Below are 27149 nucleotides of genomic sequence, written 5' to 3' on the forward strand. Positions count from 1 at the left end.
CGCGGTTTCGTAGAGCATGACCCATAATTTGGGGTTCTCCTTGCCGTCGTACTTTTAAAGTTTTTGAGCTTGAAGTTCTTGGGCCATATGACTTGGCGAAGGTGCGGAGTAAACTGCTTCAAACCCAGAGGGCCGTGGGTAGTACCATATTCCGTACGGTGATAGCTTTCGTGAGATGCACGATCGTTGGCTCTTTGGTTAATACGATCACGCAGATCGCGTTCTCCGAGGTAATGGCGGAGATCGTTATTGCCATCATGGTGATCCCGGTTGCCACCCTGATTAACCCTATGACCGTGGTTATCACGGTGATTATCATGGTTGTGTCGGCGGTTGTCGTCCCGGTAGTCGTGGCGGTTGTCATCCCGACGGCAGTTGTCGTCTCGACCACCATCATGGCCACCGTTTCCACCTTGACGGTTATCTGATGGGTCGTTGTTGCGTGAGCCACGTTGGTTGGGTGGCTGTGAGCGACTTGAGTACTGGCGGCTGTGGCTTGATTCGACTGAGATGGATGGAGCCTGGGCTTGATTTACAATCTCTGTGGTCTGGGCCATAGCAGCCGTCAGGTAAGCTTGTATATCATCATGAACTGCCTGTGTTTCCGGGCTATTGGGTAGTCATTGCATTGTCGCCATAGCAACAACTACATTGGTGCTTGGAGTCCTGAAGACCTGCTTGTCCCCCACCCTGTCAAAGGCATTGTTAAGGTCGCATGGCTGGACCCTTATGCGCCAAGCCTCCTCTTCTGTCTCGGTTTCGATTTGTCAGCGATTAAACCAGTCAATATTGCGTGCTTCGCGTTCTAGCCTTTCTTGTTCTGTTTCGCCAACTGCCGGTGGTTCGTCATTACTGACAACATTGATCAAGTCTCCTCGCCTTGGTGGGAAGGATGGGAATCGTGGGAATCCCGAGGCATGGTCTGGGATATCCAGATCGTATTCAACGCCTTCATCGTCATGATGCTAGAGCTCGATGTGAACGGAGGCATTAGATGCGATGCCGGACGAGGAGCTTGAGCCACCCTCTTGAACTGTGTGGACCGATCCTTCTTGATAATCCTCAATCCGGACCATGTTGATAAAGTTGCGAAAGCCGTAGGGCTGGGCCTGGTGGTTCTCCATCGAGGCTTCGTACTCGGAGAGCCGGAGACCTATCGCAGGGGCTGGCCGGCGACCAACGGAGCGCCCTTCAGGAGTAGATGTGACCACGAGATCCGTACCGAGTTGTGCAGGACGACTGGCCCGAGCTGGTCGGGTAGATCTGTTGTGGGTCGTAGTTACCAGCTCATTAGGTTGACTTTGAATCGAACTTACCAGAGCCAGGGTTTTGGCAAGTTTGGTGTCGACCCGATCGATGGAGTCGAGCAGGTCGGTGTTGTCGATCTGCCTCCCTTTGTAGCGAGGAAGCGGACGACGGGTTATCGGCGTGGCTGAAGACGATGCTGGCATGCTGAAGACGATGCTGGCGTGGTCGGAGACGTAGCCGATGCAGGTGAAGCAGTGGTCGACGTAGATTGAACCCGCGCCTCCTCCGGGGTCATGGCGATGAAGTCGTCGGAGCCAGTGGTCTAGGTGATCTGGCCGATGGTGAACGTGAGGCCGTTCGGCGTAGCCATGGAACCGGGGATGATGACCATCTTGTTCGCCTGGAGAGCAGTACGCATACCCCCTACCTGGCGCGCCACTGTTGACGAAATATGGTCGGCGGTCTACCTAGGGGTATGCCCAAGGTAGTAGATTATCGGCAGACAGATGCGCAAGCTACAAACAAGATGGTGACGCAAGACAGACACGAGATTTTATCCAGGTTCGGCCGCCGTAAAGGCGTAATACCTACGTCCTACGTCTGATTGTATTGTTGTATGTCAATGAGAGATATTTTTTAGAGGGGTCACCTGCCCGCCTTATATAGTCCGGGGGCTAGGGTTACAGATCTGGAAACTAATCCTAGCCTGTTACAATTGCCATAGGTGGCCGGATAAGGATTCCTATTCTGACCGACCAGAATCTTGCTTGACCTCCAAATCTGCCTTGATTCCTTGCGCGGGATTCCGAACAGATTGGTCGGGCCGCGCGTCGTCTTCTAGTGGGCCAGACCTCCTGATCCGAACCGGCCCAAGCCTAGCCGTAAGGGTATAGGGGTTAATACCCCCACAGGAGTCGACAGTGGTGGACATCAATCCGGCTTGCCTCGGCGACGATCACTCCATCCTCCGGGTGGTGGCGGCGAGGCGGACGACGACTGGGATTGACAATGACCAGTACATGGGGAACCCGGGCAAGGGCACGCACGATCAGTCCCTAGGCACTGTCTTCACCATTGAGGTGCTCAGGATTTGGCCGAGGGAGGAACAGCTCGATGAGCTGAGCAACCTACGCCCGTTCTTCCCACGCCCGCCCAGTGGCGCCAATGGAGGCGGGAATCGCCCGCTTGACTTCCATGGGCCGCTCCCACCATTCAGGCCTGTGCTCCAAGGATCAGTGGTTGGGCCGGCAGGTTGGGCCTTTGATGGGCCAATCCCCGGAGCTTACTACTACAGGTTTGTTTCCCCTTTCCCGCTCCCACCTCTGCCTCCCATCCCTTTGATCGTTCATCTCCCCCTTCTACTAACATTGCCTCGATGCCTCCCTTGATCCCTAGGCGCCCGTTGCTCGCTCTGCCGTGGTATGAGGATGGGACTCGACCACCGCCGCCGCCGCCTCCTACCCCGTCTGAGAGCCCGGAACACCCAGTGGCTGTGAGGGCGCCCAGGGGACGACGCCCCAAGCCACCGGCGCTCCAGCGCAGCAGCATCCTGCTTAATGAGAAGGCGCCGGAGACCTTTGTCCCTGTGGGGACCAAGGCCATCCAGCGCAAGGCATTGCGTGAGAGCCTCGCCGCGTGCTCCACCAACCTGAAGAAGCAGGTCACTGCCTGGAACCATCTCAAGTGCAAGAACCCCATCGAGGCTCTGGACTTGAAGCGTCTGGCCAGGGTGGCCGGCCTCTCCTGCTCCAACCGCCGGGCCGTGGCCGTGGCGGCGTCAGGACCCGCCTTGACCCCATGATCGCCCGGTGGACTTCTCACCGTCGGTCATGGCCCCCCATCGGTGCCATGACAAGTTCGTTAGATCCGCTCACCTAGTTCAATTTCATTTAGAACCACCATTACCGCCGAGTCCATGGTAGTGACTTGCCTGTCAGTGTGCAGGAAGTTTTCTACACCCTATCCGGCTGCATCCGTTAAGGTCACTACCTCATGACCACCAATTCATGTACCACCTCATCGCCTGTTGTATTCTTAGCTAAATGAATCAAGAGCGCTTCAATTACATCGTGTTGTCCTGGAACGTTCGTGGCCTCGGCCTCCAGGAAAAGTGTGACGCCATGCGCGACACACTCTCCATCTCGCACCCTCATATTGTCTGTCTCCAAGAATCGAAACTCAGCTCCATTGAAGTCGCGAAAAGCAAAGCTTTCCTCCCCCCTACCTCAGCGCTTTCACCTTCACGCCCGCGGACGGTTCACGCGGGGGGCTCGTCACAGCTTGGAACCCGGACGTGGTCTCGGTTGGCGACATCTCACCCACCAATCACTGCCTCACGGTCTCCTTCTCCTCTACCTCCTCCAACTACTACTTCTCCATCACCAACGTCTACGCCCTGGCTGACCCACCGCGACTCGGCCTCATTCATGGCGGAGTTCGAGTCCATCGCCCCCCTCAGACCACCAAATGGGTGGCCATCGGCAACTTCAACCTCACTAGGTTGCCGACGGACAAAAACACGGCGAACTTCAACTTCCCCCTTGCCAGCAGGTTTAACAACCTCATTGACGGCCTGTCTCTTCTTGATTTCCCTTTACTCGATCGCCTCTACACCTGGTCGAACAAGAGGGAAACCCCAACTCTCGCTCGTCTGGACCGGGCGTTCTTCGATAACGCCTTCGCCGCCGCTTTCTCTAACGCCTCCCTCTCCTCCCGGCTGGGCAACACTTCAAATCACATCCACCTCATCCTTAACATCATCCCAACCTCAATTCCTAAATCCCACCGGTTTTCGGTTCGAGAACGCTTGGCTTAAAATACCCAGCTTCCTCCCCTCCACAACCCCCGCCTGGTCTCATGCTTTGGTCCCTGGGGACCCCGCTGGCGAAGTTGTGGCGCGCGTCAAGGCCTTCAGACATGCCGCCGAGGTTTGGTCCCGTAAGCACTTCTCTCACCCTTTTGATTACTATAATGCTTCATTCATAACCCTTCTGCTAGATATGTTCGAAGAAACCCGCCGGCTATCTGCTGGTGAACGCCGTCTCCATGATCTATGCAGGGACAAGATGGCGTCGATCGTGGCGCAACGCGCTGCCTATTGGAAACAGCGGGGCAAGGTCCGCGCCTTGCGGGAAGGGGATGCGAACACGCGCTACTTCCACGCCAAGACGTCAGGGCGTGCGCTCGTTGCACCGTTCGCAATAATAACATAAAGCTGCTAGTGGGAGCAGCAAACAGGGGCGAATCTAGGCATTGTTTTTCGAAGTCCGCCGAGCCCAATAATAACATAAGCAAATTCTTGAATAAAACACTATTGTAAATTAAGAAAATCTATGTGAAGTTATCGTTGATGACCCGATACATCACTTGTGCTCTTGCATGCATACGCCGCACGTTAGGGAGACGATCGACGAGGGTCTGAAAAATATTCGGGTGGGTCAACCCTCTCCCTGACTCCCTCTCCCAGGCTCCCACCCTGCGGCTCCAACCTCCAGCAGGACTACAGCTACAGGCCGAGGCAGCGATCGAGAGGGAGTGGTGGTCGTCTGGTGCTGGTGGAGTGTCAACGTGCACTCCGAGGTGCGCTCTGCCGCTCGCCCTCGCCTCGCATTTACTAGTCGCTGCAGCAGGCACGCGCGCGCGCGCCAACAACAACAATGACAAAGACACATGCATTCATTCATCCGTTCATTCATTCGCCCTCGCATGCTGCGCTGCTCCAAAATTCCAAGGACTTGTCACTTCCAGTCAGCCACCAGTATGCATGCTATGCTATCGGCTATCGCTGTGCTCTCTCTCTGCTCTGCCTCTGCTGATGACACGCACGTAATGAGACGTCGGTAACTTTCGTGAGAAAATTCTTTGGTTGCCACTCAAAATTAAAACCATCCCTTTATTGCTATTGAAAAAATGATCTTCCCTTCATTGCCATTGATTTATGCTTTCTTTTCCCTTGGCTGCCATTCCGTCAATTTCATGCGTAACGACGTTTGGAGGAGCTTTGCTGAGCTCGCCGTCACGGCAGTCTCTGGCAGCTGTCAGACACTCTATAACTCTGAGATGACCATGACTGACCTGTCGCTTGCAATGCAGCAGTGGACCTGATCAAGAACGCCAAGGCGCAGGCCATTATCGATGGGTCGCGGACGGCCGCCGAGGCCGAGTTCGTGGCGCGCATCGGTGACCGCGCCCACGTTCCGTCGTGTCCTTCTCCGCGGTCCCCGTGACGCGGACCGCGCGCTTCTCCGTGGCCACGGCACCGGACGACTCCTCGCAGGCCGTGCCCATCGCGGGCGTCCTGGAGAACTTCCACTGGCGCGCGGCGGTCCTGCTGCACGAGGACTCGCGCTTCGGCGCTGGCATCGTCCCGGCGCTCTCCGACGCGCTCTGGGGCATCGGCGCCACCGTGGCGCACCGCGCCGCGGTGCCGGCCGACGCGTCCGACGACCGCCTCGACGCGGTGCTGTACCACGCCTCGTCGATGACGGCTCGCGTCTTCGTCGTGCACATGTCATTTCCCCTGGCGCTGCGGCTGTTTCACAGGGCCAAGAACTCCGGCATGATGTCCGAAGGCTACGTCTGGATCGCCACAGCCGCAGTGGGCGACACCGGAGGCGACTGCGACGCGCTAGGCCGCGAGGACACCGACGCGATGCAGGGCGTGGTCAGCGTCGGCCAGTACGTGCCGCCCACGAGCCAGGCCGGCGACTTTGCCAAACGGTTCAGGGCGAGGTTTCTGCCAGAGAACGATGGCTCTCAGGACACCACGGAGCTGACCACGTTGACGTTCAAGGCGTACGACACGGCGGTCGCGGTCGCCGTGGCAGTTGAGGCGGCCGGGATCTCTGGCTCGGATTTCGTGCCACCGAAAGGAGGGACGGGGCTGACGGAGCTGGACCAGCTCAGCGTGTCTGCCACCGGTGAGAACTTGCTCAAGGTTGTGCGCAACACGACATTTGACGGGCTGGCCGGGAAGTTCAGGCTGTCGGACGGGCAATCGCAGACGCCGGCGTACGAGATCGTGAACTTCGCCGCAGACGGGCTCAAGACGGTGGGGTTCTGGACCACAAAGACTGGGATCTCACAGGAGTTCGCCGCCGACAGCGGTGAAGGCTTGAAGAAAGTCAATTTCCCTAGCGTGGAAGAATCTGACATGCGAATTCCGGACGGGTGGGCTTTCTCGCCGGTCGAGCGGGCGCTGGTCATCGTCGTGCCGGTGAAGCACGGGTTCCAACAGTTCGTGCAGGTGTACAACGACACGACGAGCGGCAGGACGATAGTCTCCGGCTACAGCATCGACGTGTTCGAAGCGGCCATCAAGGCACTGCCCTACCCGGTGTACTACCCGTACGTGCCCTACTACGGCATCGGCAATGCGAGTTCATCTTCTTACGACAAGATGATAGACCTGATTCCCGAGGAGAAAGCCGATGCGGTCGTCAGCGATGTGTCCATCACCGTGGGCAGGATGGCGGAGGCGGACTTCACCATGCCGTTCACCGAATCGGGGTGGTCCATGGTCGTGGCGGTGCAGGCGCATGAGGCCACGGGCATGTTCTTCTTCCTCAAGCCGCTCACGCCTGGGCTCTGGCTCGCCAGCCTCGCCGCCTTCATCTTCACCGGCTTCGTCATCTGGGTGATCGAGCACCGGATCAACCCCGAGTTCCGAGGCACGCCGCTGCAGCAGTTCGGCATCATCTTCCACTACGCCTTCTCTACCCTCGTCTTCGCGCACAGTAAGCTAAGCTAGCTCTCCTTCTTCCGCCACCAAGAAAACTGTTAAACTGATCAGTCTCTCATGGTGGTGATGGTGTGCAGGGGAGAATGTGGTGAGCAACCTGTCCAAGTTCCTGATGGTCATATGGGTGTTCACCATCCTGATCCTGACGTCGAGCTACACGGCCAGCTTGACATCGATGCTGACGGTCCAGAAGCTGAGGCCGGCAAAGCTCTTCCAAATGTCGTTATGCATGAAATTGACGGAATGGCAGCCAAGGGAAAGGAAAGCATAAATCAATAGCAATGAAGGAAATATCATTTTTTCAATGGCAATGAAGGGATGGTTATAATTTTCAGTGGCAACCAAGGAATTTTCTCAACTTTCGTCGTGTTCACCTCGCTCGCTCACCGGCCAGGCACGCCGCCGAAGACCTGGTCACTGGACCTGCCGATGACCGCGGGTGAATGGATGAAGGGACGAATTGGGGGGAGTGACTAAGGATGGCAACGGGACCCGATACCCGATACCCGACGAGTATTTGATCCATTAGAGGGACGGGGATGGGATCATATCTTTACCCGCGGGCATCTAAATGGGCAAGAATCTATACCCGACGGGTATAGCGGGTATGGAAACGTTCCCTGTTTACCCGTCCCCGTTACCCGTTGGGGAACCCGACTATTTGAGCTGTCATGCGAGTATTAGGCCCAAAGAAGCTCAATATAGATATTTTGGTCCAAATCTGAACAGTCATATATATAATTTGTGTGTTCTAGGAACCCTCGTTCAATTTTTCCTCACCATCTTCGCCAGCAGCACAAGCACGCCTGTCTTACGAGCGCTCGTGCCCCTCGCTTTCTCAGTTCGGTCTCTCTGCCACCTTTGCTCGTCCTCCTCGCAACCTCGCTCCTTCTCCTCGGCATCTCCGAGACTCCGACACTTATACCCGGGTGAAGAAGAAACGTCTCCGATTGCAAAGCTGCGACCCCAAGTGTCCTTGTTTATCGGGTATGCGGTACCCGTCGGGTATCTGTTACCCGACCGATACCCGACGGGTACGGGGATGGGCAAGAATCTATACCCGAGACAGTTAATGTGGATGGGGACAGAATGAATTCTCCGTAGCGGGGAAGAGAATGTTCCGGCGATACCCGACGGGTATATACCCGTTGCCATCCTTAGGAGTGACCAGAGCGCGCGAGCGACACCGCCGCGCACGTACGGCGCACAGGACGGTCGGTCGGTTTGGGCACGATCGCCCAGGCCTTTCGGGCTTAGCAGTGCGGAAGCGGGGAAGCAAGGGAATGCCACCACGCACGGCCAGGGGAACTGATGAAAGTACGGGCCGGGACGCATGCGGCAGCGGCGCCACATGCTGGCACTGCGCTCCGCTCCGCATGGGTCCGTCCGACGGAGATGGAGCCGAGCAATGCAATGCAATGCAAGCGCGGCGATGATGGGACGGCTCGCTTCTACATGCCGCGCATTCACTCTGATCTCCACTCCCAAGGGCAGGCGATCGGTCAGCTGGGCGGGGCCAGGCCGCCTGGGGCGAGGACGACGACGCAGCGCGGCAGCGGCAGGCCCGCAGACGCACTACCGGGCCGGGGGAGCAATAACTCCGTCGTCATTCTCCCAGGCTCCCACACCCTGCCTGTGCCTGCCCCCTGCTGGTTGCTGCATGCCTTACCCCCGTTTTGTCCCCCTGGCCTGCTCCTCGTCTAGCCGCCTGCTGGCCCGGCCCGTACACACGAGACACTACGCCCCACCATTACGTTGGGCACTTGCTTGGGCCCCTCCCCACCCCGGCCTGCGCTCTGCCCATTCTCTTCTCTGCTCATTCCCTCTCGCTATCGGAGTAGTAACATTCAAAACGCACGGCCTTTGTCGTTCATGCTCTTCTCTTCATTCTATTTTCTTCTCTCTGCATTCATCCATCCATCCATTCATTCATTTTTCATTCATGACGACCGTCGCTTGTTCCTTTTACTCCAAATAACACCGTCCCCCCTGCAGACAATCAGCGAGCAAATCCTTGGACGCAAAGCGCAAACGCCATGCAAGAAATGGGACTTGTGGCTAATTAAGCTCACACCATGGGCCATGATGGATGATGGATCGATGCGTCGTCGTTCGGCGACACGCGTGCTTTAATCTCTGTGTACATGGCGCAGCTGCGTGCATGCACATGACGCTCGTGTTACGTACGTGCTATGGCTACTGGCTAGTCTAAACGCAGAGGCAGGCAGGCTGCGAGGAGGCACACGGCGCACAGTGGATCGAGCTGGAGCACGAGGGTGCGGATCCCGAGGATGACGGTGGAGATGGAGGAGTCGCTGGGGCCTCCTGCCCTGGCTCGGGTCGGGCGCTGCATTTCCTCCGGCTGACATGGTCCGGCGAGGCGCGCAGCAGGCCGGCAGATGGGAGGATCAGTGTCTCGCGTACAGTAACTCCGCTCCGATCCCTGACGTTGACAAGTCAGTCCGTCGTCTAGTAGCCCCGAGCGAGGCGAGGACTCTCTTTAATTTCGGCCGCCAACGTAACGTCTCGTCTCGTCGTTTCTTGGCCTTTCTCAATCAAGTCAAAACTCTAAAATTAAAATTGACGGCTTGACACGTCCAACACCGAGCATGCACGCAGCATGCATGATGCATGTAAAATCCAGGGGGTCAAGCGTGAGCGAGGCCGGTCACCACGCAAAATTACCCCCCTCGGCCTCCGCGGTTCACGCAGCACACTATCCCTTTCCGCTCGCTCGCGCACACTCTTTCGCCCCGGCCGCGCCGACGCAGGCAGGCAGGCGCCCGTTGCTTTCCGCGTCCCCGTACCGTCCGGCTGCCCGCCCCGGCCGCGAGGACCACGCGCGCGGCGCGGCGGCCGCCCGACACGAGCCCCACGGCCCACGCCCACGCCGCGCGCGCGAGTCCGGCCGGCTCTCCTAACCCTCTCCGGGGAGCCAGCCGCTAGCGCCACGCCGGTTAGTTGTTTGGACTGTTACCAACGCAACGCAACAACCCGGCGCGGGCGCGGTTATGCCTGCCGCATAGGTGTTGTGTTGACCTGATGAAAACAAAGGCTGCCGGCATCGACCATGGCCATGGCCGTAAATACTCAAATCATATCGGAGCATGCACCGACCACCACGACGGTGCGTGGCAGATTGACAGAGGACTAGTAGTAGATTGCACCATCATCATCATCATCACCGTACGTACCCAGCGACATGGAGTAGCCGCGCGGCCGGGCGGTACCACAGCCACACGACGCCACGCCGATTAAACCTCATGTGAAAACCGCCGGCCGGAATTAATGGCGGAGCTAGAAATGGCAGCCGCCCACCTGCCGCGGTCCAGCCCTCTCTGTCTCTGCGGCAAAGCAGCTGCACAACCTGTCGATTTGACGTCTCTCTAGGATAGAAAGAATGCAACTCCTGCCGCACGCGGCCGCCCACCAGGCACCAGGCACCAGGATCCGCCCCGGCCGGCTCCCAGAAGTTACGAGCGATCGAGCCGGCTGTTGGGCTGCATGCGGTTGCAACTTCCCGAGCAAGCAGAAGGAGAAGCAGTACTCCATCGACATCTGCTGCCATCCATCAATCGACCGGGTTAAATGATCGAATGGGATGAGTGACTCGAAATTCTCCTACAGCTGTTCGGCTAACTGGGTTGGATCGTGGATTATTTACTGCTAACTGATTTGATTGGTTTGATGTGTGAGAAAAATACTGTTCCAGCTTATAATCCACGATCGTTTACGGCCGACCGAACATGCTGCTAATCATTCGCTACGGCTGCAACCGGGGGGCGCTTGTCATCATGATGAGCGTCTGGTTTGTCGATGCATGAATTGTGGCCATCACGGTATTGAATGTGAGAGGGGGGGTCCTGAGTCTGAGTGTGGGGGTTGGAAAAGGACGCTGAGGGCCTCAATCATGCATTTGCGTTCCTCGCTAGTACATGCCGCATTCAATAGCATCACTTGGGTGTGTTTAGCCCGCCGCCCCGCCCTGGCCTCCGATCCCCCCTCATCTCTCTTACATCATCTTATGATGAAATGGGAATGCTAAGCTAAGGGTTTTCTACCTATTGTCCTCGAAATGATACATTTACCTAGCTATTGTCCTCAAAATGATGCATTTCTATTAGGCCAGTCTCTTCATCAGAGTTTCATTTGCATTTATTGAGCTGCCACATAAACGCTTTTGATGATGTGGCAAAGTTTTCAAGAAGAGAGAGAAGAAGTAAGTTTCATGGGGATGAAACTCTCTTGACACGAATACCAACTCTCTATGAGTCATGTCGTTATAGGTCTATGAAACTCTAGAATGAAACTCTCCACTGAGAATGTGTGTTTCATCTTTATTTCATTTTATCCTACATGACATGGGCGTCTTGGAAACAACGTAATGGAACTCTCCGGTCTCCACTGAGACTGGCCTTAGGGGGTGTTTGGTTCGAGCTGCTAAACGGTTTAGTCACTTTTAGTAACTCCAGAGTTACTAGAGATGACTAAAGCTCTTTTAGTAGCTTTTAGTCATAGTGTTTGGTTAAAAAATTACTAAAGTGACTAAAAGCTACTAAATTTAGTAGCTACTAGACGAACCAAATAGACCCTTAGTATCTCTTTAGTTAAACTATTTAGATTTTGATAAAGTATACAGGAAAAAATAATCAATATTTATGACACTAAATGAGTGTGTTTTAAAAGTATATTATATAGTGGATCTAATCGCACTTATGGTCAAACTCAAAATGGTTTGACTCAACACTGCGCTAGAATTGTATTCCTTTTCAGATATGCAAAGGGAATGCTTTATTTAGAGACATGTTGTTCCATTCTTATCCAAACAACAAAGTCTTATACCCAGCCTATTCGCTTGATCGTTTCTGTGGCTTATAAGCCGATTGACGCTGTTTTGTTGTGAGAGAAAAATATTGTATCATGGCTGATAAGCATGGCTGATACGATAAAGCGAACATGCCGTTATATATACACGCATCTTGTTCTCCTCTAAGTTTTGGAATCGAGAAAGGTTCATTGCTAGATCGATAACTTTATCTTATTTGGTTTCATTATGAACCACAAATCACCCACCCATGGTGTTGTATTGCTTGATAATTTAAAAGCGAGAAGTATTATATTAGGTCCATGATTCAATCAAACCTCATAATCCTTCAAGAAACTAAGCTTCCTTGTGAGGATTATTATGATTTTGGTAATATTTTGAGAAACTAAGCTTCAAGAAACTTTTGATACTAAACTTGGAATATCCTAATAAATGTTTTGGCTCGTCCCAGGACATCAGATATTTATTTCTAATTTTGGGCAACTTGAGAGCACAATTTTCTGAAAAATGATATATCATGATGCATTAAAACTTTCTATGAATAGTATCATCAGAACTTCCAAATAGCAGCAATTCAACTTTCTACAAAACAATTATTAGGACTCGTGTTGTGTTCTGTAGATCACACTGCAGAGTAAAAAAACAGTGAGAACTCGATGACAATGAGCTACTCCCTCGGTCATTTTTTTAACTGTCGTTCTCAAGTATCCACGAGTCAAATATATTTAACTTTAACCAAATATATATGAGATTATTAATATATATGATACGTATTAAGTATTATTAGATTAATCATTAAATATATTCTTATAATATATATTTATTCAGAGATATAAATATCTAGACGACATTTTAAAAGGGACAGAGACAATGGTTCTTGCCCAGGCGATGGAAGTGATGGAAATCGAAATCATGTCATTATGCTATCTGACTCATGCGCATTTTCCAGAATGTTGTTATTATTATTATTATTTATTTATTATTATTTTATTATAAGATTAGCCCTTGTTTAGTTGGAGAAATTTGGATTTTGGGGCTACTGTAGCACATTCGTTTTTATTTGACAAATAGTGTTTAAACATGGATTAATTAGGCTCAAAACGTTCGTCTCGTAATTTCCCACCAAACTGTGTAATTAGTTTTTCTTTTCGTCTACATTTAATGCTCCATGCACGGGCCGCGAACATTCGATGTGACAGGTACTGTAGCAACTTTTTGGAAGTTAGGGTGAAACTAAACCAGGGCTAAGACGCTGTATAAGTCCGCAGCAGCCTTGAGCCCATGTAAATGGCCCTACCAGCAAGGGCCTTTTCTTCTTCCTTTGCCCCCGCCCCCCCCAGATTGCGCGCTCTCTCCCTCAGAGCCTCACTCTCGACGACGACTACGCCAGGTCGCCAGGTGCCCAGGTCTTCTTCAGGTCCAGCTCGCTGCAGCCCGACACTAGTTGCCCGGCCGGCCTTCTTTGGACTCTTCGCCGGCGACGAGCACCACCAGGTACGCCCACCTTTTGGTCTTCCCTTCCTGGTTTCCTGTGTGCGAAACCGAGCACCCAAACCCTAACTTGCTATTTGTATTCGGATCTGATCTACTGGGTCCGCCCCTGATTTATTTGGGGTAGTATTCCTCATTTTTGGCAAAAGAGGAAGTCCAGCCAGATCCTCTATTCTCCCCCTGATTTCCAGCAGCTTCCAAAACTTTCTAAAGAAACAAGAAACAAGAGTCTAACACACAGCTCGTGATCCTTTGTGCCAGGGCAGCAGACGGATGGCTTCGTCGGTGCCGGCGCCATCGGGGTCGGTGATCACCGTGGCATCGTCTTCTTCCTCAGCAGCCGCGGTTGCGGTGTGTGGCACGGGCTCGCCATGCGCTGCGTGCAAGTTCCTGCGCCGCAAGTGCCAGCCTGACTGCGTGTTCGCGCCCTACTTCCCACCGGACAACCCGCAGAAGTTCGTGCACGTGCACCGTGTCTTCGGCGCCAGCAACGTGACCAAGCTGCTGAACGAGCTCCACCCCTTCCAGCGCGAGGACGCCGTGAACTCGCTCGCCTACGAGGCCGACATGCGCCTCCGCGACCCCGTCTACGGCTGCGTTGGCGTCATCTCCATCCTCCAGCATAACCTACGCCAGCTCCAGAAGGACCTCGCCCTCGCCAAGTACGAGCTCTCCAAGTATCAGGTGATGTACATGATGATCGTCGACATACCATCCATCTCACACCGTACCACATATTATAGAGATCACACATGAGCGAATGTAGCTCGCGTCGGCGGCTAATTCCTCGCTCTTCGTTCTTCCTTGCAGGCGGCAGCGGTAGCTTCTGCGTCCACCCCGCCGACCGGGCCGCAGGCGATGGCAGAGTTCATCGGCAACGCGATGCCGAACGGTGCGCACAACTTCATCAACATTGGACACTCGGCGGCGCTGGGCTCCCTCGGAGGCTCCGCCACCGTGTTCGGGCAGGAGCAGTTCGCCAACGCGCAGATGCTGTCCAGGAGCTACGACGGCGAGCCCATCGCGAGGCTGGGGATCAACGGCGGCTACGAGTTCGGGTACTCGACCGCGATGGGCGGGTCTGGCGCTGTTGTCTCTGGCCTCGGGACGCTCGGCATCAGCCCGTTCTTGAAGTCCGGTACCGCCGGCGGCGACGAGAAACCCAGCGGCGGTCAGTAGGCGGTCCGTGTGATCGATCCATCAATCTTGTCAGGTTTGGTTTGGTTTGCATGCTGCCTGCACAGTGTTTTAGTCTGTTTTGCCTTCTGCTTCCGAGTAATTCTCGCGAGTTTGCTTCCGAGTAATTCGCGAGTTTGGTGGACTACAGTTAGTCCGTTTTCTTTGCTAGATGCACTATACACAATCATGCATGACTAATAAGGGTTTCTGCATGATGCTAGTTGGAGCGTTCTTGTTCAAACACAACTGTTTGGATCTATATATTATTGATGACTAGGTGCATATGCATATGTACTCTTGAGCACCAGAGCTTTTCTGAACCTCCGATCAACAGAAACCAGCATCTGTTTTGTCAAACTGTTTTGCTTTTAGATCGGGTACTTGTTAGTATCCATGCACAGCACACGGTGTGGTGAACAAATCTCTTTTCATATTTGTGTTGATCGTGTGGTGAACCTAAATGAACAGCTTCAGTTTTTCTTTCCTTTTTTGATAAGGGTGCTCCTGTTAAATAGTTGAAACAGAAGAGACAACATCGGTTAGCAAATCCCGGAGAATATCTCTTGGCACAGTCCTCTAATTTTCGACAAGTTTTAAAAATAAATAAAAATAAACTATTTTTGAGGGCACACAGAATTTGGTGGACGTGCACCAATCATCATATATCATATATCATATGGTGGCATGCCTAATGTCCTGTAGGTGATGAACTTCACATATATCGCGCTTGCATGACAATGTACTAGAAAGTTTCCTATGCCAAAATTAAGCGATTGGTATCAAGAGCACGCACGCACGGGTCTTCTCCTGTGAAGTATCAGTGTATCAGTATCGATCACCAGCTAGCTAGCTAGCTATAGCCAGCGACAGTAGTAGCTACTGGGATATTTTGTTTCTTTTTTTAACGTAAAACTGGTAGAAAACTGCCATTTAATTAATTTATTTATTTATTTATTTATAAAGTAAGTAGAGCTTGTATAAAAGCATGCGCCCTGTTCGCTTGATCATTTATGTGGCTTATAAGTCGGCTGATGATGTTTTGTTGTGAGAGAAAAACACTGTATCATGGCTGATAAGATCAAGCAAACATGCTGCGTCAGCTCGCTACTAACACACAATTCCATTGTATTGGAATAATGTGCTGTCAGCTTGAACTGTACTAATATAAGTACGTACCCATAGGCCACAACATAGAAGCTTCTGTGTTGAAATAATAGTAGTATTCTTTTTGTCTATTCATAAGTGGAAAAATTGTACAGTCGGTGTCAACCCTGCATTTAGCATGCAGTTTCTATTTACAACAGTATGTTGAACAGCTCCCATTTTTCTTGTCTAACAATCATGCTGTCTACATTTCAGCCATAGTACTCCATTTCATAGCCATATTGTTCTGTTTTTTTTTCAGCTATATACCAACTGATAGACATTTGGAATTGTTTTTCTTTAAGGTTACTGACGTGAAGAAACGAATACAAAAATCCATGAAGTGCTGAAGACTAAGTGGAGTGCAAAGGATTATCCTAAATGTCCACCGTTAGGACGGAGGGCTAATTTTCAGTCGATTTTATATGAAGAGTGCATGCATGCTTAATTATGTTGTTTGATTAATTAATTGCTTGTTTGTTAATTACCACCTCCATCCCTCTAGCCTCCATCCACAAGATCGTCAGATATTTCATGCAAGCATCCACGCATGCGTCTTATGTTGTTGCTGTACTGCCAAAAAAAGATTGCATGCTTGTCCTGGACTTTTTTCTTGTCGGACGACTAGCGCCCCTTTTGTTTGTAGTTTCTACTACTCGATCTCTACTCCATGTATTGCTAGGTTGGCTATACTATGAAGTTGACCTTTGAGAAGGTGCAGTTTGTTCTGAAGACCTGATGGATGCATGTGTGTGATTCTGTGTGATATACTGCTGCTGCGTGTATCTTTGCTTTGACTTGTGCTGAGCTACGTTGGATTGAACAAGGCATGCTAATGGCCTACGTAGAGAAGCTAGGTATGTCAGGCAGGAAAGATGTAATGTATCATTGCATGCATGGAGATGGAAATCCTCACTGGCTCACTGCTAGACTCGACTCGACCTCGGCAAGCATTTATGGCCTCGCATGCATCTCTCTTCTTCCGCCCCGCTGGTTTTGCTTGCAAGAGAGGCCAAAACGGCAGAAGACTGTAAAGTCTCTGCACTGACCATCCATCTCTCTGAACCTGATGAATCTCCTTTCTGCTTCTTGGTTGCAGCACCCGTACCACTGCTATTGCGTGGGCGCGCATATGATCCTAGATTGGGCTAGTAGTAGATGCTAGTAGACGGCTGGCATCGCCCTGTTACAAGCCGTACTTTTTTTTCTAGTATTTTTCTCACAACAAATTAGTCATATTTTCAGACTTAACGGCCAAAGGAACAGCACAGCTAACGGCGAGCACCGAGCATCCCCTGGATACTACGGCTGCTGGCATGCAGAGGGTTAAATGGCACCTCGATCGAGAGCCATCAAAATGTCACATCCTGATGCGCTACTGGTCAACCCAGATTGCATTGGGTTGCGATCCATCTTTTCGTGGTGAACCCAAAAAAGATCCCAGCGCTCAGCTTTAACCGGTAGGTTTAGGGATCCTGGGCAGGGCTAGCTAGCTAGCTAGGAGTAGTAGTAGCACGCAGCGCATCTGCAGCAGCCCAAACAGCAGCAGCAACCACGTGTAGGCTGTAGCCAAGTCATTAGAAAAAAACAGGATTAAAAGGTCGTAATCGGGGGTAGCATTATTATTGCAGCAAAGCATCCCGCGCGCATGGCAAGCTCTGCGCGCACCGCGGTTGCTTGCTCTATTCCATGCATGCATAAATGCACGAATAGTTTTGCCCTGTGCAGGGGCAATGATACATTGCACGAAGCTAGCATAGCATGGAGGCATGGCACGGCGCATGCATGCAATCGCGGCAGCAGGCAGCTAGCAGCACACTAGGGAAAAAGGCTGTTGCTGTGCGGAACCAGTGGTTAGTTTCCGTCCGGGCAGCTGAACGATCGATGCCGCCTCTCTCTCTCTCTCTCTCTCTCTCTCCCTCTCTCTCTCCGTACGTGCCTTCTGTTGCTTGAGAGTGCTCCTGCTTCTTAGCGGTTCGTTCGTTGACCAAGGTCGGGTCGGCTGACTGAAAATCGATCGGGGAATGCTGCTGTTTGACACGGCACAAGGCATTTTCCACGCAGTGACACTGTGCCAGGACACAACGACAGCAAAGGGAAACATGAGAGGGAGGGGGGAGATGCTGCGAGCAATTGGCAACGGCACCCATCATCAATGTGTGAGAAGCGCGGGCAGGGCAGCAGGCCGCCCAAAAATGTCGTCCTGCAGGGAAAATTGAATGCACATCCCTGCATTCATAGCATAGCAGCATACGGGCAATGCCGCAGCACGTACAGTCACGCTGCGCAGGCGCATCGCATTGCATAGCCAGCCAAGCCCCCAGTCTCTCGCAGACGCGCGCACAGTGCCATCTCTCTCTGGTCTCTGCTTCTGGTTTTGGTCTACAGCATGTAATAAACATTTGTCAAATCCATTTTGAACTGCAGTACTCTAAGTAACATTTCAGTAATCCACTCGAATTATTGGAGCATCTTTTTCTTTCTCCTCGTATAACAGCACAGTGACACTTTCAACAGTACCTGCATATTAAATATACTATACTCCTAGAGATAGAGATGCTCGTACTAATGAACGAAGTGGCATGCATGATGAGAGGCGATGGCGATGGAGATGGAGACGTACGATGGCAAGTTTCGCACGGACAGAGACATGCACACACACGACTAGACGAGAATGATGCAGAGCCCAAGGGGCACAAGGCGTGCACAGGGCCGGGGAGGCGATGCGTGCACTGCCACGGTTGGCTAGCTGGGGACTGGGGGGCCGTGGTACAACGTAGTACAGGTACTCCTCTCCCTTCCTACTCGCATTCATTCATCAATTCAATTGGGGTGGATCGACCGGCAGAGACGGAATAGACTGAACAACAAGCAGATTGTTGCAAGAGCCAAGAGGGAAGGATGGTGAAGGGGACGCACCGCACCGCGCCGCGCCGAGTCGAGCCGAGCGCAATGATGGCTCGGGCGGGGGGGCGATCGGCCGGAGGGGCCGGCGGCAATGATGACGATCGACGGTGGCAGCGACCAGCGCAGTACAGTGCGGGCGTTAAATGCGAATGCTTCGCCGGCCGGCCTCTGCACCCCTCCTGCCGCGCGCGGCGTCGCCCACGAGGCCTGGTCTGGCCACGCCACGCGCCTGTTGTGCCTGTGCCTGCGCGCGGCCACCCTCACACGTCTCCTCGATCGTATAATTTCGTTGCGAACAGGGTGGAGCAGAAGTGAGCTGACCCACGCGGACACGCACCCACCACGCGGGGCCGGGGCGCGGCGCCAACATCCCTTTTGCCGCCCCTCGTGCCGTGGTCCAACCAGCGGAGTTTCTGGGCCGTTGGATAGAAACGACGGCCCATCCATCATCCATGCCGCCGAAGCCGTCGTCGTCGATCGTGTCTCTCTTTCTCTCCTCCAGTCTTGTCTCGCTCGCCTCCCCTGCCCCTGCCCGCCTGCCTGCCTCGGCCCATAGCCACTGTTGCCACGCACGCTCGTTCGTCGCTTCCCCCGTTGTCTTTGCGTTCGTCGGCTGGCGACCACTGTGCTGTGCACACCTCGGTGACCAGTGACCAGTGACCAGTGACCACCGACGACTTGACTAGCAATGGAGATCGGTTCGGAGCAGTGCCTGCAGCGCTCGGTCCAAGGGAGACTACCCCGGGCTACTCCTACCTGCGCATGCGCAAAGGCAAAGGCCCCTACCCACCGTCGACGCGTCTCGTCAGGCACTCACAAACGTGCCGCTGCGATCGGACAGGGGAACGTGTCGTCAACCAACAGCGCTATCGCACGGTGAAAACTGCGGCGTTAAAAACATCAGGCATATAGGAGCGTGATGAGTACTGCTAGTACTAATGATGATGCTACTGCTACTACTATAGGTACCTGCAGAGATAATTCCGGTGGCCCCCGGCGCCGGCCGACACCTACGGGAGTACGTGAAAGTTGTGATCTCGGCGGTCGCCGTCGTGGTTTCGTGGACGCGGCTGCTGCTGGGTGCGCCGTCGCTCGCACTAATCATGACACTGCCGTTATCAGCAGCAGTAGTAAGCAAGAAATCTCGTACATACTCAGCCGGTTGTTATCCACATGAACCGGCTGAGCATCAGTTGCTAATCTTGGATCGGAGTTGGAAGGGATGGATGGGTGCTCACTGCTCAGCCAGTGTCCAGGGCATGTACCATACTACCATACCATCCTTCCTGTCGACTGTCGTGTGTCGTCTTCGTCGTTGAAGCATGCATTCCTCGTCCTGGCGTTTGATCTGCACTGGTTCCACATCAACCGTCAGCACTCATGGTGATCGTCACTCCTCGGGAGTAGCATCAGTGTACCAGCAGTAGCCACAGACGGCAGGATGACTGGACGGAGACAATTTTGAAATATTTATTCCTGCAGGGAGGGGACTGGACAGCATGGTCTCCAGCTTCCACAGCGATGCTGCCTGGCCAAGGGCCTTTTTGATATGCCAAGCAATTAGCCCAGGGCCTTGTTTAGATCACCTCTAAATTCTAAGTTTTTTCACTCTCTCTCCATCACATTAATTTTTGGACGCATGCATGGAGCATTAAATGTAGGTAAAAAAAATAACTAATTGCACAGTTTGGTTGTAAATCACGAGACGAATCTTTTGAGCCTAATTGATCCATGATCGGACAAAGTTTGTCAAATACAAACGAAACGTGCTACAGTGTTCAGATTGCAAAAATTTGCAATCTAAACAAGGCCCAGGTATAAAAATAGGGCGAATGTACGCTAAGAAGGGTGAACGGACTCTAACCACCGGTTAGCTTTTATATTATTCCATAATTAACATGTATTCAACATTTCTATTTGGTATCCAATGATATGGACGAACCGGTAGGCCCATGGATGTAAACAGGACATAATTACCATAGTAACGGACAAAGATTTTAGTCTATTGTATGCAGGAGGTCAATATGGGCATGTTTGGATCCACCCAACTAAAGTTTAGCTAGCCAGCTAAAATTTCTCCTAGCTAAACTTTAGCTAAGGTGTTTAAATCCTCCAGCTAATAGACTCAGGTAAACTTTAGATAGGTCTAGCTAGGTTTAAGTAGCTAAACTCAGCTAAACTTTAGTTGGTCTTTTAGCTGAGCCGTTTGGATCCCTAGTAGCTAAATTGTTTGGTTCCCACTCCTAAAGTTTCGTTCCTGTCACATCGGATGTTTGGATACTAATTGGAGTATTAAACATATATAGACTAATTATAAAATTAATTGCATAGATTGAGTTGCGAGACAAATCTATTAAGCCTAATTAGTCCATGATTTGACAATGTGGTGCTATAGTAAAACATGTGCTAATAATAAATTAATTAGTCTTAATAGATTCATCTTGCGAATTAGTCACGATTTATGTAATTAGTTTTATTATTAGTATGCAAATATCTGATGTGACATCCGATGTAATACCCGATATGACACCTCCTAAACCTTAGTCTCTGATCCAAACATCCCTAGCTAGCTAAAGTTTAGCTGGTGGATCTAAACAAACCCTATATTCGACTTTCACATCCTCCTACATCTATAAGGATTAAAACGACATACCCAGAATCACATATCTCGTTTTAGTAGTTTTGCCTTGGTGTCCTTGACAATAACTATTTAAAAGCTTTTGTGAAATAAACATTTATTCAGGTGGCCCTTTAGCTCAGCTGGTTAGAGCGTGGTGCTAATAACGCCAATTTTGCAGGTTCGAGACCTGCAGGGGCCATCAATTTCTGTTTCTTTTTTGTTTTATTATTTCAATTCACAGTTTTTGTTTATTTTTTGTTTTATTCGTTGAATTTTTAGCATGTTTCTTTTTTGTTTTATTCGAATTCAAAGCTTTTTGTTTATTCAAAATTTTGTTTCTTTTTTGTTTTATTATTTCGATTGAAAGTTGTGTTTATTTTTTTGTTTTATTCGTTGAATTTTTAGCATGTTTCTTTTTTGTCTTATTCGAATTCGAAGCTTTTTGTTTATTTGAATTTCGATCGAATTCTTCGCATGTTTGAACAACATTTTCGGTAATACCGGGAAGCAGACGCTGCTCACCCCACTCTGCTCAATGCGCTTCGGTGCTTTACAGCTTCTGAAAAAACAGCGTCGCTCGCCTTCTCCAACACAAGGGCCGTCCGCCGCGGCCTTCTCTAGCGGGGCAGCGCTGCACCTGACCCCTTCCCGCGCTGCTCCGTGCATCCGCGCCACGCCACCATCCATCGCCGCGCCCCATCCACCTCACCTGTCGCGGCAGGGGAGGCATGCACCGCTATCTACCTCGCGTCGTCGGCACGAAGGGGCGGTCTATGCCTCCATAGTTTCCCACCAGGTAGGCCATGGTCGCCGACGACGCTATGTTTCAAGTGTGTTAAGTGTTTTCAGACATGTCGCAAGTTGCAAGCCTATGTTTCAGTTGTATGTTTCATGTGTTTCAGACAAATGTTGCAAAACTAGAGCGGGATATTGCATATACTCAAGTGGTTGTACACGTACGTTGCAAGCGTCTGTTCCCAATGTTTTATCTGTTTTTCAGACGTATGTTGCAAGTTTGTTTATCGAGATGTTGCATATGTTACACATATATGTTGTAAGTGTTTTATTTGGATTTGCGTATGTTTGCAATGGTTTTCATGTGCATTTCAAGTGTTTTTGCAAGTGTTTCAGACACATATTTTAAGTGTTTTATTTCTTCTTTTGTATGTTGAAAATGTTGCATGTGAATATTTTAAAAGTAGATCGGGGTGTTGCACATGGGATGCGTGTGGGAAGCGGGAGGGGGCATGAGCGGTCCCCGCACGCGGTCTGACGGCGCGGGCCGCTGCTGGGGCGCTCTCTCGCAAGTCCGACGCTGCTTGGACGCTCGCTCGCTCGTCATGCGGGCACCGTCCGACACTAGCGTCCCGGATCACGTCCGGGCGCTAGCAAGTCCTACCATAACTACATGCGTGCAGCCACTGTTGAACATGATTTTGAAATTGTGTCCAGTTTATCAGAGGTGAATCGATTACTCGATTCTTCAAAGATGAATCAAGGAACTTGTGTGCTGTACCGGTTCTAAACCCTTCTCTTTCTTCTAAAGATGATTCAAGGAACTTGTGTACCGGTTCTAAACCCTTCCCTTTCTTCTAAAGACGGTGAATCAAGTTTGCTAACGTGGATGGTATGATCGACAAGGATGAATCAAATGTTTATTGTACAAATGTGCATAAAAGTGAGATATCTTATGATTTATTCCCTCTATTCTAAATTGTAAGACGTTTTGTTTTTTCTAGATATATTGATTTTACTATATATTTAGATATTTAAATATAATGTATATTTAAATACATAGAAAAAGCTACGTATCTAAAAAAAAAATACCAAAACTTTTAAGCTTTTAGAACTGCATTCGTTAAGTCGATGTAGTCTGGTGGCTGTTAGAACTGCATTGAGCCAGTAGCGTTTAGATGGTTGTTTCGCTTTGTTGGATTAATGCTGTCGCTCAAACTGGTATCCCCAATGTAAACCACTTTTAAGCCTTCAATATAAGCCAGGCTGGAAACGGTCTTTGTTGTAAAAGAAATGTCAACTCCTTTTTTAGGCAAAATAATATCTACTAGTTTGACGATGTTAAAACCTCAGTATGTACGCAGAGTGCATGAACTGAAGCTCTGTTACAATAGTACTGCTGCGACCTATATGATGTCTGAACCAGTGATAATAAAATAGAGTTAACCACAATTGTCAAATTGAGAACGCTACGGCACCACAAAATGTATCAAGTCAGGTACAAAATGTCATTTTGCCCCACTTACAAACCAATTAATAGTACAACAAACGGGTACAAGCTTAACAATTACACAACTAAGAATTCACCATGGCCTCAATAGCAGCAAGAGCTCCAAACACCACTATTGGTCATCTTCCATGTCATCCCAATCAATCTCCTCGACATCCACGATTAGAAGTATACAAAAATGTTTGTGCAGGAAACGACTGCTTCTGACCTTTTGAGTTTCACACATGTTATTGTCCTGCATTTCTCTTACTTCGTTGGTTTTGATGGTGTTGGAGATGATGGGGGCTTCAAGTCAGGGTACTGCACAATAAACTCAAAGGCTTGTAACAGCTTGTACAGTTGTATAATAGTTTTTGTGGTCGCTGGTCAGTTTGCATCATAAAGACTGAAGAAACAAAGGATATAAATGAGTGTAGATATCTAAAGGGCAGTCTGTCATGTCTCTACTTTATGTCAGCAAATAGCATTTGCACTGGGGCCTCGTTTAGATTGCGAAAAAATTTCAACCCGATGAATAGTACCACTTTCGTCTTATTTGACAAATATTGTCCAATCGTGGACCAACTAGGCTCAAAAGATTCATCTCGTGATTTCCAACTAAACTGTGTAATTAGTTATTTTTTTTACCTACATTTAATACTCCATGCAAGCGGCTAAAAATTGATGTGATGGAGAGAGAGTGAAAAAACTTGGAATTTGGGATGCATCTAAACAAGGCCTGGAATTCCCTGTCCTTGCCTGTTAGTAATTTCTGTGGACCTGAGTCAAGCCATTTATGTGTCTTCAAAGTGTCATTATCTAACTTTCAGGTAAACATAAATTTGAGCTTTAATGATTCGCTCAAAATATGCCTTGTGCTGTCTTCAGTTAAGCCTGTGGATACGTCAATAATTTGAGGTCTTAACTCTTGAGTTAGGCATGTGGATTTGATTGTGGTAGCTTGGGCTAGGGCTACAAATTTGTAATAGTTGTTGTATGATGTCTCTTCTATGAATAGGTTGAAGCTGGAACTCTTTCCATTATCTTAAAAAATATAGCTCATGTTGTGATTACCATGATCTAATTCCTTCCTCAAGTATTCACATATAAAGCTTTAAAAAGAAATAATATAGTCATAACTCTAGTCTAGAAGCATATACCAAATATAAAAGCCATGGCCAGTTCTTCCCGGAAGTCTCTTCATTATCTTAAAAAAAAAATCGGCCGTGCTATCATTAACATGATCTACTTTCTTACTAAATATTCATATAAAGCTCTAAAAATAACTAATATAGTCATAACTCTAGCCTAGAAGCATACCAAATACAAAAGCAGTGGCGAGCTCTTCCCAAATTATTTATCGTTTTAGATGGATTTGAGTCAACTATTGCTTAGTAGGTCTGGCATTGCTATAAGTGTGATAGCTGGAGATAACATAATTTCTCAATGGAGTTCACTGTCAGTACAAAAGAAAAGCAGTAAGACGTGTGTGAATACTGGTGCCATTTCAAATCATATAATAAATGGTAACCAGTTGGATGTATAAAGAAAAATATAGAATAAGCATGTTAATTTTGAGTGTGGTGGTGAAAAGGAAAAAAGAATCATACATTTGGATATGGCGATAATGGTCTCCTAGTTGCATGTTTTGCAGCAGTTGTACTACCATTGGAATTTTCATAAACATCTTTGGATTCATCGCCTGTATTGACTACAAACCTGCTTGGAGGAGCAGATGATTCCTCGCTTCCCTGCTGCTGACCGTATGTTCCATCATTGCTTGCATCTGTGTGAGCTAACTTTGCACCCTTTTTTTTCCTCGGGAAAACATGAACAGATGGGGGAAGATAATTTTCTTGAACCGCCTAATGGAGACGAAAAGACTTAGAAAGGAAAACAAAAATGAATTGTTATTCCTCACACAATAGAATGATACCTTACCTGCCACCCTTCTGGGCCTCTCAAGCCCCCTTTAATTGCATAGGCTTCCTTAAAACCATTCTCCACCAGTAGCTCAGCAACTTTCAAAGAATTACCATCAAAGCTACCTTACACAGCATAAATTTAAGTTGGTAATGTGGAGGAGAAAAGTTGTCAAGTGCTACTGGATGGCAGCATGTCAAGAGACCAAAGGTTCTGAAGGAAGTTAAATATATAGTACTCTTAAATATAATTGCTTTGGCACGAAGTAAACATATAGCAAATCTAAACGAAAGCTTTCATTAATCTTGTTGAAGTAAAAAACCCAGAGAGGTGAAAAGTTACATGGCATCCATTTTGGTTAGGCTGATTTTTTTTAAAGGAGAATAATATTTCTTCAAGATTTATATATATTTTAATCATATGTAAATTAGAAACTGATTGGATAGAAAAGCCAATAACAAATCTCCCTCCCAATGTTTAAGTTCCCTGCATCAGAAACAGTGAAATTACAAATTGTGACTTAGTGGTGTTCCCGAGGAATTCTTCATTGTTCCTGAGAATGTACACATCAATCACTTGTATTTACCAAGAATTTTGCACAATTGAGTGTAAAATCAAAGAGCCATTTAGTTTACACAGGACACAGCTATATGCATTTTATTTACTAGAAGGTGTACACCTTAGAGTATACATCTAACAGTATGTACACTAATCTTTTGCAAATTGCGGCTCAACTGTGGTAGACACATTTATTATCGCCCTAGATATCGTGCAGTTGCATTTGAGGCGAAACCCATTCAATCTACAGAGACATAAGACACTGCATCTGGACCTTTAGGTAAAATATAATTCAATCAATTTTCCATGTAGCACTCACTTGTCAAGGACGCAGACGACGGTGTTCGCCGGGTCTGGAAACCTCGCCAGCACCTCCTTGACAAACCCCTTGTCGTCCTCCTCGTCGAACTCCACCTGCACGGTGCTCTTGTCGACAAGCTTCAGGTTCGGTGGTGCCATGAACCGCACGCTCTTGCCCCGCCTGATGTCCAGCAGCTGCGCCTCCGGCACGTCGCGTAGCTTGCGGAACGCATCGATGGCGCTCACGGGCTTGTACTTCTTGAAGACGTACTCCTGCACGAGCGGGATCACCACTAGCCACACGAACACGACCCCAGCCACGAAGAAAGGGTTGCGGTTGTTGAAGTCGTCGATTGCCACCACGATGGACTCGAGGCTCACTTTCCCGTCGCCCTCCGCCGCAAGGGAAGGGAGAGGCCAGGACGCGAGGGCGGCGGTAACGGGGACAAGGGCGTCCAGGCAAAGCGCCGCCTTCGGCGCGAGGACTGCGGCCTTGGAAGCGCTAGTGGGGATGCGAGGAACCGGGATTTCGGAGGCGTTGGAAGTCTTGGCCGCATTGGGCAGTAAAAGCTGGTTCTTGCGAGGATTTCTTGGGGCATCGAGAGGATTTGGGTGGTGGGAGCTGGAGATTCGGAGGAGCGAGCACTGCTCTTGGAGTCGGAGGAGAGCCATGGAAGCGCGAGGCCTGGGCTCTGTGCAAGGATAGCAGAGCTCCTGGGAGCTAGAAGATGGATTGCCCACGAGCCACGATTTCAGCGTCTTCAGGTAGCTTAGCTATCCGATTAATATCGAAACGGGATCTAGATAAATTATATGGGCCTTGGGCTTTGACAATAATAACAATTTTATAATTGGGTCTTGTGTGTAATCCGTGGGCTTTTCTGTGAAGATAGGCAAGGAGCTTCTACAGAAAGTTGTCCATTGCAAGTGCAACAGCCTTGCCGGGCTATCGCAAGTCCTTCCAATTCAATCTCGACACGGAAGATGGATA

At 50.0% G+C, this 27149-nt stretch overlaps 2 protein-coding genes, 1 non-coding gene and 1 pseudogene across 7 annotated transcripts; 3 read left to right on the forward strand and 1 right to left on the reverse strand.

The window, feature by feature from the left end:
* The first annotated feature begins 5330 nt into the window (after positions 1 to 5330).
* On the forward strand, positions 5331 to 7259 carry LOC136461223 (glutamate receptor 2.8-like; annotated as a pseudogene).
* Positions 7260 to 13163: 5904 nt separating this feature from the next.
* Positions 13164 to 16856, forward strand: LOC136459584 (LOB domain-containing protein 6-like). 4 transcript variants are annotated; one of them, XM_066459424.1, is made up of 4 exons: positions 13164 to 13307; positions 13566 to 13988; positions 14115 to 14486; positions 15932 to 16856. In XM_066459424.1, the coding sequence occupies exons 2-3, from the start codon at positions 13578 to 13580 to the stop codon at positions 14481 to 14483; spliced, it is 780 nt and encodes a 259-aa protein (XP_066315521.1). In that variant the 5' UTR covers positions 13164 to 13307; positions 13566 to 13577; the 3' UTR covers positions 14484 to 14486; positions 15932 to 16856. The 4 variants fall into 4 exon arrangements, with proteins under 4 accessions (XP_066315521.1, XP_066315520.1, XP_066315519.1 ...); XM_066459423.1 differs by having other exon boundaries at positions 14115 to 14475; XM_066459422.1 differs by having other exon boundaries at positions 13571 to 13988; positions 14115 to 14517; positions 15932 to 16553.
* A 4422-nt stretch (positions 16857 to 21278) lies between these two features.
* On the forward strand, positions 21279 to 21352 carry TRNAI-AAU (transfer RNA isoleucine (anticodon AAU)). Its single transcript has one exon. It is a non-coding gene; the product is annotated as a tRNA-Ile (tRNA).
* A 1924-nt stretch (positions 21353 to 23276) lies between these two features.
* LOC136459585 (rhodanese-like domain-containing protein 4A, chloroplastic) lies at positions 23277 to 26906 on the reverse strand. Of its 2 annotated transcripts, none has more exons than XM_066459425.1 (4): positions 26178 to 26906; positions 25319 to 25421; positions 24988 to 25242; positions 23277 to 23698 (listed from the first exon to the last, which is right to left on the reverse strand). In XM_066459425.1, the coding sequence occupies exons 1-4, from the start codon at positions 26828 to 26830 to the stop codon at positions 23645 to 23647; spliced, it is 1065 nt and encodes a 354-aa protein (XP_066315522.1). In that variant the 5' UTR covers positions 26831 to 26906; the 3' UTR covers positions 23277 to 23644. The 2 variants fall into 2 exon arrangements, with proteins under 2 accessions (XP_066315522.1, XP_066315523.1); XM_066459426.1 differs by having other exon boundaries at positions 23279 to 23698; positions 25097 to 25242.
* Between the last annotated feature and the right edge of the window lie 243 nt (positions 26907 to 27149).

The sequence above is a fragment of the Miscanthus floridulus genome, chromosome 6 (assembly GCF_019320115.1).
Source record: "Miscanthus floridulus cultivar M001 chromosome 6, ASM1932011v1, whole genome shotgun sequence".
Lineage (NCBI taxonomy): Eukaryota > Viridiplantae > Streptophyta > Magnoliopsida > Poales > Poaceae > Miscanthus > Miscanthus floridulus.

Bases quoted from the DNA above. Each gene is read 5' to 3' on its own strand.
- LOC136459584 (XM_066459424.1), top strand. From the start codon at position 13,578: ATGGCTTCGTCGGTGCCGGCGCCATCGGGGTCGGTGATCACCGTGGCA. The intron at 13,989-14,114 runs GTGATGTACATG...TCTTCCTTGCAG, and splicing joins ACGAGCTCTCCAAGTATCAG to GCGGCAGCGGTAGCTTCTGC.
- LOC136459585 (XM_066459425.1), bottom strand. From the start codon at position 26,830: ATGGCTCTCCTCCGACTCCAAGAGCAGTGCTCGCTCCTCCGAATCTCC. The intron at 25,243-25,318 runs GTAAGGTATCAT...CGTCTCCATTAG, and splicing joins GAGGCCCAGAAGGGTGGCAG to GCGGTTCAAGAAAATTATCT. The intron at 23,699-24,987 runs GTATGATTCTTT...TTTATTGTGCAG, and splicing joins CATTATCGCCATATCCAAAT to TACCCTGACTTGAAGCCCCC.